This window comes from Cinclus cinclus, chromosome 8 (assembly GCF_963662255.1).
Source record: "Cinclus cinclus chromosome 8, bCinCin1.1, whole genome shotgun sequence".
NCBI classification, from domain to species: Eukaryota; Metazoa; Chordata; class Aves; order Passeriformes; family Cinclidae; genus Cinclus; species Cinclus cinclus.
Genome location: NC_085053.1, coordinates 4,377,457 through 4,391,412, shown reverse-complemented (window position 1 = coordinate 4,391,412; position 13,956 = coordinate 4,377,457). Strand labels below are relative to the sequence as shown.

At 48.0% G+C, this 13,956-nt stretch overlaps 1 protein-coding gene and 1 long non-coding RNA gene across 3 annotated transcripts in view; one reads left to right on the top strand and one right to left on the bottom strand.

Annotated features, from left to right (window-relative positions):
• The window catches only part of LOC134046562 (uncharacterized), a 45,948-nt gene that overhangs the window by 6,767 nt on the left and 25,225 nt on the right, over positions 1-13,956 (top strand). The window lies entirely within an intron of this gene.
• On the bottom strand, positions 9,081-12,595 carry KIAA0040 (KIAA0040 ortholog). Its single transcript, XM_062497181.1, has one exon. It carries the CDS (start codon positions 12,202-12,204, stop codon positions 11,875-11,877), a length of 330 nt encoding a protein of 109 aa, XP_062353165.1. The 5' UTR covers positions 12,205-12,595; the 3' UTR covers positions 9,081-11,874.

Sequence of the window (13,956 nt, the reverse complement as noted above, 5' to 3'; positions counted from 1 at the left end):
ATAGAAGGCTTGCAGTGTTTGGTCTAGGCTTCTGCTGCTTGCTAGCTTTGAAGGCCACTGACTGACTTTCATGCAACTGCAGCTCAGCCCAAGATCTGCACTGCAGTTTGTCTTTCATTTATGCAGTGGTGTAGCAGGACTTCTTCTGCCACAGAAGAGCTTATCTGTTCTATCAGCTGGTTTGATAACTCAGGGCTTCTTCCCCCCTTACAGGAATCTGCTATTTGATGAGATAACCCAAAACCATCTGTCCTATAGTGACTTGTCTCTGGTACCAGGGAGGTGGAAGTCTTGGCTGACCATAAACAGCTTGCCTTTAGAGCAGATTGAAGGGAAATAAGCCTTGAATTTCTGACTGACAGACACTTCACTTTACAAATTAAAGCTACACAAAACTTTCACAAAGAAGTCTTTTGCGCATTCCTTGGAAATGTATGGGGAACCTCTCCTCAAGGTTTGGGACCCTGGCCCTAAGTTACTCTTCTGGAAGTTGAGCGGAGGGAATATCTATACCCTATCATCAGTTGGTGGTAAACTATGTTGACTCCTAATCTATACTGTTTCTTTGCTAGCTATAATATAGGTGCCTTTATGTTGCGCACCGTTTTATGTAAATCTCCTAGTAGTTCTTTGTTTTAACCTGTGTAGTAAGTAACTCTGTTTAAGACCTTTTGTCTATTAATCTTCTGTCTATTCAATAAATAACTCATTTATATTAGACCTGATTTGCCATTTTTAAGAACTTGTGAGCCAAGGCAGTTTAGGTACAGGTCACCTGAATTTAGCCTGCTGCCAAAAATCTGAACCTGAGGCAGGGCTTGTCTAATGCTTTCACTTGATCTATAACAAATGGGAGTTGACTTTTCTTTTTGCATAGAGATTGATCCTCCCAAGAACCTCCATGTTGATGGTGGACACACAACTGACACCAAAGATGGTGGCAAGCATCAGCCCTTTATTATCCTACAGTAAAACTTTCATACCTTTCCACTGATTGACAGTGGGCTCAAATGACTGACACCAAAAATGGTGGCAAGCATCAGTCCTTTACCCTCTCTTTTTATAACACACATCCTTACTGGACATAGCTGTGACCTGTCAAGGGCAAGGCTGCTTCCACTCTTTGGTAGTTAGTTCAGCTGCAACTCAGGGGCAGGGTTGCCTACAGCACCATCTCTATTCTCTTACAATCTATTCTCCCACTCCATGCATCAGGTGTAGTTACCTGGATTCCTCCCTCAGCACAAATTGATGGCTGTTCTCTGACCTACCAGGGTGGAGATGGTACAAGCAAGGTACAGTGAATTCCCTGAATTCCTTTGGCCTGTAGACCCCACTGAAATCACTCCTGTGATTATGGGCTCTGCCAGTTGGGACTGTGGACCAACATGTATGTGTATGTAGGTATGTGGACCACAAAAATTTTGAGTGGTAATCTATGCTATCTGTGACCCAGGGAGGGAAAGCTCAAGGATGGAAATATGCTGCTGTCATGAGTAGAAGGTGTTGAGGGACTTAATGACAGTGGAATCCTCTTCCCAACAGATCTTCAGGTGCAGAAAACATGGTTGCCTCTTCACTAAGAATAAGTTGTTATTACCTGGAAGGGCAGCGCTCACCAGGGGCAGGGTGTCCTCAGTATCCTAGGAGTTTTTCTTGAGACCTTGCTCCCAGTCTTCCTTCTGAGGAGATGGACTTCATGTTTCAAGGATGCAGGGTGAATTTGCCTATCTGAACTCTACAAGAAAAGCCTGGGGCTTGAGGTACTGTGGTCCAGAAAAGCTAAATGCTGTTCTGAGTAGTCCAGCAAACAAGTGTTTGTGCTGGAAGGGCCGGAGCAAGGAGTGAGGTACATTCTCTATGATGTCCTACAAGGGAGATCACCAGAGCAAATGGACAGAGCATAGCTTCTCAACAGATAGACACTGGCCTTGGATGTTGCATTTTTCCTATGTGCTCTGCAGCTGTTGTGCATCACAGCAGAGATCAAAGAGGTTTTTTGTCCTGCAGATGCACAGGGAAACTGTGATCATAAGCAAACCTATTAGTAAATCAGTGGTGTTACCCCTGGCTGAGTGTCCGTTCTAACCCGCACCATCTGGATGCTTAGGAACACAGTGTGACTGTGAGTGGAGATTGCCGAAGCTGGTCACCAGTGCTGGCAAGCCTTGCTAGCCACGTGCAGGACAAAACCTGCTGATGAGCAGCCAGTGGGCAGAGAGGATGATAATGCAGGAGATCTTTCTGCACATTCTAGTAATGGCAGGGCACAGCAGTGTAAGTAATCTCAGAGCCTCGAGTAGCTGCCCAGGCTGTTCAGAGGTCAGGGAACACACACCAGAGTGGCAGCAAATCAAACATTTTGTGCCAGCATGCTGTTGGAGCCTCTTGGACTGTGTGAATGCCCACAGGGGCTGCCAGTTGTGGATTCACTGTGAAATGCAGAGAATTTAAAGTCCCTTTTTTTCTGCCGCTCCTCTTCCTGCTCTTATTGCAAGCCAAGGCTGGGTCTTTTTGCATGGGCAGTCAGTGGCAGGACAAGGGGCAATGGTTTTAAACCGACAGAGGGCAGATCTAGATTAGAGATCAGGAAGAAGTGCCTTACTCAGAAGGTGGGGAGGCACTGACACTGGTTGCCCACAGGGACTGTGGCTGCCCCCTCCCTCGAAGTGTTTATGGCCAGGCTGGATGGGGCTCTGAGCAACCTGGTCTATGAGTGGCATCCCTGCTATAACAGGGGTTTGGAAAGGGATGAGCTTTAAGGTCTGTTCCAACCCAAACCATTCTAGGATTATATCTCTTGTAGCCTTTGGGGACTCTTATCTGTGTGCCAGATCCCAGGGAGTGGGGAAGGCCAACAGCTGCTACCTGCTGATACAGCTGGCCCTGTGTGAGTGCAGAGCAGGGGTGCTGCATTCTGTGTTTCTCTTCCAGTACCCTTGTCCATAGGAGCTTCCCAAGGTGAAGTGCCTCCTTCTGCTTTGTCGATGGACAGTTTTTCTTGCTCTGTTCACACAGTGCACTTCCTCTATTGGTATCCCATGGAGTGCAGCCAAGTACAGCAGAATAGAAATGCTTCCAGCAGCATGTACACCATGTACCTGAATGGGGATGGCAGCAGGCTGCTGCAGGTGTACTGTGACATGAGCACTGAGGGAGATGGGTGGATACCGAGTGAGGCTCTGGTCCTCTTCCTGCTTTCTGATGAATGTAATCACACAGACATGGCACAAATGTTAGTTCAGACTCCTTTCTCTCTGGTGCCCTCCTGTGTGTCAGCTCCTTCCTGAATGTGTCAGCTTCCTTCCTGAATCCACTACCCTCCCATGTCTTAGGGAGGGTAGTGGATACCAATATACCCACAGTCTGGGGTTATGTGTACAGTTAATGCAGTTTCAGCTGATGCCTGTTAGTGTTTTCATTGCTAGTGCTATGAGTGTGCACCTCAATTCTTGCTACACAGGAGGTGTTGAGTGACTCAAAGGAATTTTAAGGCAGAAGCATGGATGCTTTGAGGTGGGGAGTGTGTGTGAATGTGGAGGAGTGAGGTTTAAGGTTCTCTGATAGCAATTTCCCTAAACAACCAGAGAAGAATATCACCTTTTTCACCTTTCAGTGATAAGTGGTTTTCTTCACTGAAATAAATTGTTGTGTGTTACTGCCGAGCCCCTCTGATCTTGGTGAAGTTTAGAAACCCAAATGCCTTGTGGATCTTGTCTAAGCTTGTTTTGTCTAAGTGTTCAGATCATGCTCAGATTTGTGGGAAGTAAACTGTCAAATTTTTACAACTATTTTCCTCAGTGCTTATGTGCAGCCAGAAAATGCAGTGTGTGAATCAGAGAATCCAGCATTAAATAGGGCAAAGTTTTTGGAGTAAGAGACTTCAAATGTTCTGGGAAAAATAATGCTGCAGTACAGCTAGTCTTGTGCTAGTTAAGGTTGTTTGTTTTTTCTGATATTTCTGTCTCAGAAACTGAGATAAGACAGTATAAACTTGACAAATTGCCACGAAGCCTCAAGGCGGGAAGGAGGAGGCAGGAAGTAGCTGATTTAACCAAAATGGTCTTGGGGTGAGAGTCTAAGACTGCAAAAGTGAGCTGGCTTCCCACTTTAAAGAGTAATTGTCTTTTATTTCTAGGCCTTGACAAGCTGCACGACCTCACAAGCAGCAGCTCCATCTTCTGTGAGCTCTGTGTGGGTTTGTGGACAGCCAGTGAAGCTGTCTGTGCTGTCTATGACTTCTTCCAGGTAGCCTCAAGCAGAGACAGATACAGGCTGTCAGTGGGGAATAACAGAGGCAGTGCTGGTGAGGAGGGCCTTTTACTGGTGCTGTCTCTGCACAGGAAAGAAAATTCTGGGGCCTGTGTATGTTTTGCCAGTAGAGAGGGAGCTCCTTAGGTCAGGTTGGATCAGATGTGTTTCTCTTTGAGGAGGAAAGTCTTCCTAGGGAGACTGAGGAGAGTGTGCCCACGGGCCTGTCTCATGCTGAAGACAGGAGAAAGAGTTGCTTGTTCATGGGGAAGAGAGGTGTCTATGACCTAGGGAAATGCCTGAAAAGGCAAGCTGGGAAGTTTCCACGAAGTAACCTGTGCTGATGGGGCAGCAACTTGCGGGGCTTCCCAGCCAAGAGGGAATAAAAGTGTCTTTTATTCAGATGGGAGTTTGCTCAAAAGCAGTGATGGCTTCTGCTGCTGGTAAATCATTACTATTGCTGTTGTGTCCACAGTCTTCCATTTGTCCTTTAATAGCCTCTTGCCATGAGGTTTAGATCTCCAGCTGGGAGGATCCCCCCACCTTGGACATGCCCTCCAGTAGCAGTGCTTTAGAGATTTGTGTCCAGACCTATCCTGAGCTGTGGCTTTTCCCCTGCCAGGCCTGCTGCGTCCCATCTGAAAGGTAGATAAGCCCTCAGGCTGAGCAGCTGTAGTAACTTACGATCTGTGTCTTTGATCCCTTCTTTAGGGGGAGCAAGGACCTACCACAATGTCTGGAAGTTCACAACATAGGACAGGGATAATGTGGCTCTCAGCAGCTGTGCTGTGATGCACCACAGTGACTGGTGGTATAAGAACTGCCATCTGGCCAACCTAAATGGGAAGCATGGGAAGAGCAATCTTAGTGAGGTGAGCAGCAAAGCTGGTGTGCTTATTTTCTCTTCATAGCCTGGATAAAACACAAGGAGGGAGTGTCTTTCCTTGGAGCAGGAGGGATTGCCTCCCAAGTCATTTCATTAGAAAGCAAAATGATCCATAACAAAACTTACAGCTCTTACTCTCTTCTCCTTGGATCCAGAGGACCTGAGCTCATGGTTCTCTGCTTCTTGTGGGCAAAGATGCTTGAGGTGGAGCTGTCTTGATCTCTGAGGGGAACACCTGAACTCACTAGGAACCACACTGGAATACTTGCTCACTGTCTGATACAGCCTTTTCCTTGGTTTTTAGTGTACTCCTTGGGGTACATCTCACCGTACAGGCTTAATTGGGATTGAAGATGGCTCAGTCCTGTTGTGTTCCAAGCTAGGTAGAGGTTTGATCTATATTAAGAGTGTCTGAAAGACTAATTATAATTAAAGTCTCTGTTTATTGAAGGATTGAATGATATTTGAGGTGGGTGATGTTCCAGAGACTAGGAGGGGGCTTGTGGGGGCATTCTGCTTATAGATACTCTGGTTGGCTATGCATGACAAGAACCTGCTTGATCCAATACATGCAACTTCTGTGAACTTTATGTAAAACAAACCTTAATATAGGTTGTTCTTTCTGAAACCTGGGCTGCAGATTCCTCTTAATTCTGTCCTTCTCTGGTGCCATCTACCTCAGACTTCCAAAAATAAATTTGAACCTACTAACAAATAATAGGTCCCTAATTTAGATCAGAGCAAACTTTTCTGAGACTATCACCTCTCCCTGTTTTGGTCTGAAATTCTCCTCATTATTTGGGCATATTCCCTATTCTTCCCGCCAAACTGGGTTTTGGGAAATGCTGTCAGTCTGCTGACAAGGCTCATTAACCCATGTGTGTTCTGTAGCCTGGGTTCCTCAGCCTCCAGTATCACATCTCTGCAGGTTAAAAATCTTGCTATTTTTCTTTTTTCACATTTCCCAGCCCAGAGAAAAAACAGGGAGATATGCAGTAGATTGATGTTCACACTCTAGGGCAAGGCCCAGAACAGTGTGAATGTAAGGTCCACTCTCCTCCTGCTCACCATCACAGACTTGCCTCCCTGTATTGCTTGCTTACAGACAATTAACCAAATTCCCTATGCAACTGTTCCATCTGCTGCCTTCTGCTTTTTCATCAACAGTGTGGCAGCTAGTGATGCTGAAATGGTAACACTTGTCATCCACCTCTAAAATGAACATCTCTTGGAGTTAAACTGATCCTGCATGCCCCAGTGCTTGGTTTCACATTTGACTGCCTTTTTTTTTTTTTTTTAACTCACAGCCATAAAGGTGAGGTTTATTTTCTTTCCCTGAGAAGATATTAAAATTCTGGACAGCCAGCTCCAGCCAGGAAAGAAGTATGAGCTAAACAAGTATGAGCTGAACAAATACTGCTTGCTCAAAGGCTTCCTTGTCTGACCACACAGGGACATGGTTGTCCCATGTCTTACTGGCCTTTTCTATTGCAGTACTAAGCTGAGTAATACATTTTAAAGAATCCTTCCCAGACTTTGGACAAAGTAATAAAATTGCAAATACAGGAGGTCTTAAAATATTTCAGTCTTCTTTGCTTTGGTGGTAGAATTATTTTTCTTCCTATTAAAGCATTTTGTACGAAGTGGAAGCATTACCCAGGCCTGGAGTGGGACTGTGCAGATTAGTTCTTTGGAGTCTGCTCCAAAACAGGGATGGGGATTGTGCTCTCTTTGTGACTTAACTCTGTGAAAAACTTAACTGATCTGTGCTTGCTAGGACTTGGCCGAGGAGAGTCAGCTAGAGGGGTTTCTCTCAAAGGTGAGGACTGCATTGTTCATCATACTTTCAGGGCTGTGCTTCTTCGGTGGGCAGAGACTGGTCTGAGCTGCATTAGGATAGCCAAGCCCTGGTTTGTGGGGAGGAGACTAATGAAGAGAGAAGTAGAAAGGAAAATTGCACTTGAAGTGTTTTGCAGGCTCTGTGCTAAGAGCATGAGAGAAGGACATGGGAAAGCAATGAGGGCTCTTTACTATGAAGTGTTTTCTCCCTGTTGCCCACTTGTCTGTAGGCAAGGGCAGATTTCAGTTTTCAGTTAAAGGGCTCAGTGAAGTCATCAGGAAGGTGACTCCTTCGGGAAAGTGAGAGGGAGAGAACTAGTCTCACACACAGCCACTGTAAAAGTAAGTGTATGCTCTAAAAACAGTTGGCATGATTGTTACCTGTGACTTTTTCCTGTCCAGGAGCAAAACAATCCCATCCTAAAGCTGAATCCCACCTGGGAGCAGGGATTCTCTTACGCGGTATAAGCTTTGTTTTTGAGCTAAATGCAAATGGGCACCTTATTTGCAGTTTATGAGGAGGGTCTATCTGTCATTCCTAACGTGTGTGTCTCTCACCGGGAAGGGCAAAGTTGACAGCTGCTGGAAAACCATTGCAGAAAGTCAGTATGCCCAAACAGCCATAGGATGGCATTGTCTCTTCACGAAGGAGAGACTTCCCGGTATTCAGCTGGCCTGTATGAAACCCCTTTAGGGTTAGTTAACCGCTTTTGGGGTTAACTAGAGTTTGTGCTACAGCCTGGGAAGCTGGGACTGCTCAGATAATGCAGTTAGTTTGCTTTGAGGAACTGGCTGTTCTGGTTTCGAGGCTCAAGATGGTTGGGGTAGTCCCATAAAAATGTCATACCCCTTTGCTACCCTTGTTTTGCTATAATATGTGGGCCTGTAACAGTGATGCTGTAGAGCCAATACATTCTCAAAACCTATGCCTTGCTCTGAGATCACTTAAAAGTTTGATTTGCAACACACCCGGGGCAGAATTTGAATCCCAGAAGGATCCTCATTGCTTTGGCATTGCTGTGTTGATGAGGATTGTCTTGCAGCTGGGTCCTACCAGCCAGGACCCATCTGTTGCAATGTATCTGCTGTTTGTGAGACCCCAGAGAAACATTTCTGTATTCACTCAGGAAGAGGAGGAAGAGGATGCCTCTTTCCAAAGGTACTGCATTTTTGTAATGTTGTGATCTGGAGAGAAGCCTGAAGTGTCTTACTTCAATGGACACTTGCTTGGAAAGCAGTGCTGTTACTTTTAGTCACTGCTGTATACGTTGTTGGCTGAATAAACAGTGGAATTGATGATCCAATTCTTCTGTCATAGAGGGGTTTAATGGGCATTTTTTCTTCTCTTCAATCTTCAGACTGCTCCAGGATGTTAAACTTCATCTCAACCACTGCGTATTTCTAACTTAGGACCCTGGAACTATCCTTTCCCCTTGCAGCTCAGGCTACCCAAAATCACCTTGCCCTAAATCCAGTGTCTAATACCTGGAGAGAAGCAAGAAGCTCCTTTCTTCTCCAGGAAGTGGGCCTTTGCCATTTCTGTGCTGCTCATCACTGCCGTCCTGCACTCCTCTTTCACTAGTCTCTTCCGGTGGAAAAAAGCCTCAACTTTGCAGGCAAGGGACAGCTTGGTGCCTCATCCAGCTGAGAAGCAGGTTTTCATTTTTTGCCCTCATGGAGGCAGAGCTCCATGGTGTAGGATTTGGAAAGGCTCTGCCCAGCAAGCTGCAGAGGCCATGAAGTATTTGTCTGATCAAAACCAACTGGGGTTAATTAGTCCATGCTGCTGACCCTCTGTAAGAAAAAACAACCCTGCAGCCCACCTCCCACAGCAGAAACACACCTTTTGTTCTTCCCACTACTTCTTGCCCTTGGGTAGAATAGCTTGGCTGTGCTCATTATTAAAGTGAGGCCGTTAACCTGATTAAGTTAAGCTGTTTCTTTAAGAAAACATCTCTTAAGCTGCACAGCTGGCTGCAGGCAAACTGCACAGCCTCTGCTGCTGAGCTCTTCCCGTCTCTTATCTAGGGCCAGGACACAGGTACAAGAAAGAAAATGAACAAGAGATTGAGATACACTGTTTGTTTGCAGTTCAAGAGTCATTTATTATTTTTGGTTTTAAAAAAGATTGCACAAAATTTGTTTTCTTCCCTGTTGCACAGACTTGTTCAGGAAAATTGAAGGTTGATACTGAAATGCAGTTGTGGGAGGCAGGGCTGGGGTGTCTGCAGAGCAGGGACTGTACAGGGGACTTTCTGTACTGTGCATCTCTGCCCCCTTGGTAATGTGGGTGCTGCAGGGTTGCTGCTGCCCAGCTGGTGTGTAACAGGTTCTAGTGCACCTCAGGCTGTTGCTGTTCTTTTGCTTTTTCCTCCAGAAGCAGCCAATTCAGTGCATGGTTTTGCTCAAGCAGCAGATGCCACAGAAGCCAGCCCCTCCATGCTTTAGGGAGTGCAGAGGCTCGGACTATCCACCGGTGGGATGATCAGGGCAGGGTTGTATCCTGGTCCCTCCCTGCCCAGCCCAAAGGTGGTTTGAATGATGATTTTGGGGAGCTCTTGAAATTCAGACCTAGCTCTGAACTCCCCAAAGCCTGGATCTGGAGATGTGTGTGATACAGTGCTCACATTTTTCTGGCAGTTCTCTGGTTCTAGCAGGAATTGGTTGCCCTCACCTGAAGAGTTACTTGCTATGCTTTCTGCAGAAGAGCCTTCTTGCAGAAAGCCCTGCAAAGCCTGGCACCTCCACACCAGGTAGGCTGTACTCTGATGGTGCATACTGCCCAAGTGCCCCTGCTAGTTTGGCTGAGCCTCTGGCCTCCCATAGAGTTCCCCTTACTCCGATATTTTTTTGAATCTTCCAAATAGCACCACCCTGCCTCCAGGGCTGTTTGTGCCTCTGGATCACAGCACCTGTATGGGCTCCTTTGGCCGCCCTGTGATTGTGGAGGCAGGAGGACTGAGAAAAGTACCTGGATGGGGAAAGGAGGGAATGAAGAAGGAATAATACAAGTGCAGTGCTAGCTCTCCAAGATCTTAGCTAGTCTGGGAGCTTGAGCTAGAGATCAGAGCTATTTCTGTGTTTCCTAGCACAGCATGTGGCAAATCCAGATTTTTCTACCATTATATGTTGCTTCCTGTTTTGGAGCAGAAGGGAGTAACTAATTTCAATTGTGACAAAGCAAACTGGAAAATAAGGCACATATGGGGTCAATTTAAAGGGCTGTGTGAAGAGGAGCCTAGCCTCATGGCTGTTCCCAGCGCAGCTGCACACAGCCAGACCCTGTGGCATGATGTGTCCATCATAGCTCTGCCTGCATCAGATAAAACAGGCTGTGCTGGGACCGGGTGGCACAAGCAGCTGCTTCGAGCCAGTGGCTTTGTCCTCTAAGTGAGCCAAAGGCAAGGGCATCATCACCCTTGGCTGGGCTGGAAGCACCTGTGCCCAGCAGCTCTGTCCAGGCTTGCCCATCTGGGTTTGGCTGCTTATTCCCCAGATGTCTGTCTCTGGCTGGCAGCTCTGGTGCGCTCCAGCATCTTAAGAACTGGAAGAAAATGGAAGGAAGAGAAGACATCCAGTGTACAGACAGTGCAAAACCCAGGTGTGATGAGACTTCTCATCACACACATGCATCCCTCAATGCTAGAAGAGATGGGGGAGACAGAACCTGGTGGGGCAGAGAGGGGGGAGCAGAGGAGACCCCCCCCCAGCTCAAGGGACATAGGATGGGAACACAAGCCAGGGTGGGGCAGGTGGGAAACAGAGCAGGAGTGAGAGCTGTGTGTGGTCCTGTTAGCTGCCGGCATCAGTTGGGGCAGCACATACTTATGGGTGTTTGTGTCTGACTCATGGCACAAGGGCTGCAGGGAGAGGTGATGGCTGAGTGTGCCAGGGAACCATGTCTTCTGCTTCAGTACTGCTTCCATGTGCCTGCCCCCACTCCAGAGGGGCCTCTGGTCCTACTCTTCTTCAGTAGTAATTCAACAGTTAACTCGAATGCCTGTAGCAAAGCTCTTACACAGCCTCAGGTTGTGTTTCTGCTCTTGCAGTAGCATGGTGGGCTCTTTAGTGGCAAGTTTGTATAAAACAGTTTTTCAAGGAATGTGCTTTCTTAAGTGCTGGTGCAAAAGGGCTGGTTTGGCAGCCTCCTCCTCTCCTTCCTGCTTCTAGCCTATGTGGTAAGGCATCCTTCTGCTGTGCTGCCTTAGGATGGTGTCTAAGGTCTCCAAGGTTGGGCTGAGGGCATCTAGCTTCAGTCACTTTAGCCAAGTGATTTTGGTTTGGTAGCCTGGGAGATGGCACATCTTTGAGCTGTGGGGTAACTCAGCCTTCTTTGTGTCTCCAAAGGGAGCTGGATTTGGATGGAGCCTAGACAGTGAAGCTGTGTCATCTCCATGGCGGGGCAAGCAAACAAGGTGTGTGAAGCACACCACAGTGCCTGCTTCACTCACAGCTGTGTTGTGCAGGGGGAGTGTGCAGGTGGCTTTATCTTTGGGTGAATGTTGTCCTGTGCACCTTTGTGCCGCAGCTCGCGTGCTTGCAGTTGAGTGCAGAGGGAAAGCCTTGCACCCCCTTCACTGTGTGCCAGCCCCATGTGTGTGCACTGTGCTTGTGGCAGGAGGTACACAGAACCCAGTGGCAGGTCACCCTTGTGTTCTCACCTGTCCTTTGCAGGGGTGTCTGCCCAGGGGCTCCCTGTTATGGTGGGGGAAAAGAGGCTTGCACAACCTGTACCTGACCGCCTTGTTTTCTGTTGGCACTTCAACATGCTGGGCTCAGCCTCTGTTGAAAATCACCACAAAGTGGCAGCAGCTTTGGTATCTCCTCACCCCTCCTGGTGCACAGGTGAAAGGAATGGTGGCATTTCAGAGGAGAGAGCCTGAACACCCTCCTGTCTGCTAGATGGGCAAGGAGGGTCTCTTGTCCAGCAAGAGCAGCTTGGGCTGAGCTGAGATCCACAGGTCCTCTTCATCCTGTTGCTTCTTCTTTTTCTTCTTGTTCCTCTCGGCATGCAGCTGCCCATTGCTGCTGAAGCCACCTTTCCTTGTGCTTTCTCTCCTCCGTCTGCAGAAGCAGCAGTGGCAGCAGATGAAAATGAAAGCCATGAGGACAACGAAGGGTAGACCCAACAGCACAGCCAGGCAGACCGTGTTGAAGATGCCTTCCTCATGCTTGGTACGGATGAGCTCCAAGATGGAATTAAAGAAAGAGCTGATCTGCTGCTGCATGTCAGCTCCTGAATAGGCTGCCTGTGCTGCTCCCTCTACTTGAAAGGCACCTTGAGATATGCTCAGCTCCTCTAAGCAGCTAGTGGGCTCCACAAGAGTCCTTGGATGGTGCCTGCAGAGACAAGAAATGACATGGATCAGGTGCCTGCTCCTTCAGCAGTTTTCTCCATGGAGCTGCCAGAACAGCCCAAACCTCAACAGGGAAGATGTCTCCTGCCTTGGAGGGGCCTGGAGCCATGGGAGATGGACTGTGCTGCCTGCTATGTCCCTTTGGGTTTCTTCATCTGAGAAACACAGTCTCCTATCTCCTGTTCTTGATGGTGGGGATGCGTGAGGAGGGCTTTGCCCCTTTAGATTTACACATCAGCTCTGGCTGAGCAGTCAGAGCTAATAAAAGCATGGAACTCTTATTAGTCCTCTGTAGGGCTTGTTTTGTAGTAGATGAAATATTGTCTGCAGAAGCTTTCCTGTCTAGGAAGGGACTTGCCTGATGTAAGCCAGTGACCACTGTGGATACACAGTACTGCCACAGGAGCCAGGACTCCACATGTCACAGAGTCACATCAGTCCTTACTCCCAGTTGTGGGATTGGGTACCTTTGGCCAGACTGTTTCTCAGGGCCCATGGTCTGAGATGGGCAGCACAGAGGCAGGGTCTGTTCTTGCTGTCCTGGCACCCTGGGCACCACCAGCAGGTTTGGTGTGGTACCTGTGACTAAACCACCTGTATTTTAGATGAGGACTGTAGTCAGTGGGACTCACAGGTGATGCTCAGTTGGTAGAGCCCTGTGAGTAGCCCTACCCACAGCTGCTTCTGTGTACCCTGGGCTGGCCACAAAGGCAGCAGCAGGGGAGGATAAGGGTTGGCTGGGGTGGAGGACTGGCTGCTGCTGTGCCTCACCTGGGAATTCCTCCAAGGGTTTGGGTAGGGCTGAGAAGTATTTCTGTGGCTTGACGTAAAGTTTTCCTCTTCCCTCAGGGAGGGAGAGGTGCTGCTGAGTGCCAGGGCTCTCAGGGAAGCCTTCCTGCAGGGGCAGGGAGCTGCTGCCTCTACTCACATCTTTCTTCCTCTCCTGTGGCCAGGCAAAGCTTCTGAGTAGAGCAGGGGCCTTTGTGCTGCAAGTCTGCAGTTCTGGTTCAACACAGGGGTCACTAAATTAGAGGCTGTACAGATGAAGAGCTGGCAGGGGCACTATCAGGCTCCAACACCCTATTTCACCCTTGCTCAGCATTTTCATCAGTGTCTTTAATAGCCTTTGGGATTCAAGCCCTGAAGCCTCTTGAGTGAATGTTTAAATCCCCATGTGCCTAGGAGGGGAAACTGAGGGACAGTAAAAGGAAAACCAACACTTTCATGTAACAGAAACTTGAGAGGTACAGCCTGTACACCAAAGGTATCCTAGAGGGGCTGTTCCACTTGTGCCCTCTGACACCAACTCCTTATCTTGCCTTCTGGCAGTTCTCACAGAGCTTGGGGACCTTGAGGGAGGGACACAAAGGGGACTCAGGCTGGTTTCAGCTGAATCCTCCTTGTCTACAGCACTGCCTTTCCTTGCTTTGCATCTCATTTATTCCTTATTTGGTACCTGTTAAGAGATGCTCTCTTGTATGGAATGTTTTAGGATCCTCCAGCTAGCATCACCGTGCTTCCTTCTGCCTCACTGCGCCATTACACTCCTTTCCTAAAGGAAGATCAAGCCACCAGCCTCGCCCAAAAAAGCAGCCACTGGTCCCGCCCAGCCCTAACCACAGC

What these genes read in the sequence shown, in the direction of transcription:
- KIAA0040 (XM_062497181.1), bottom strand. Translation starts at nt 12,204, where the DNA reads ATGCAGCAGCAGATCAGCTCTTTCTTTAATTCCATCTTGGAGCTCATC.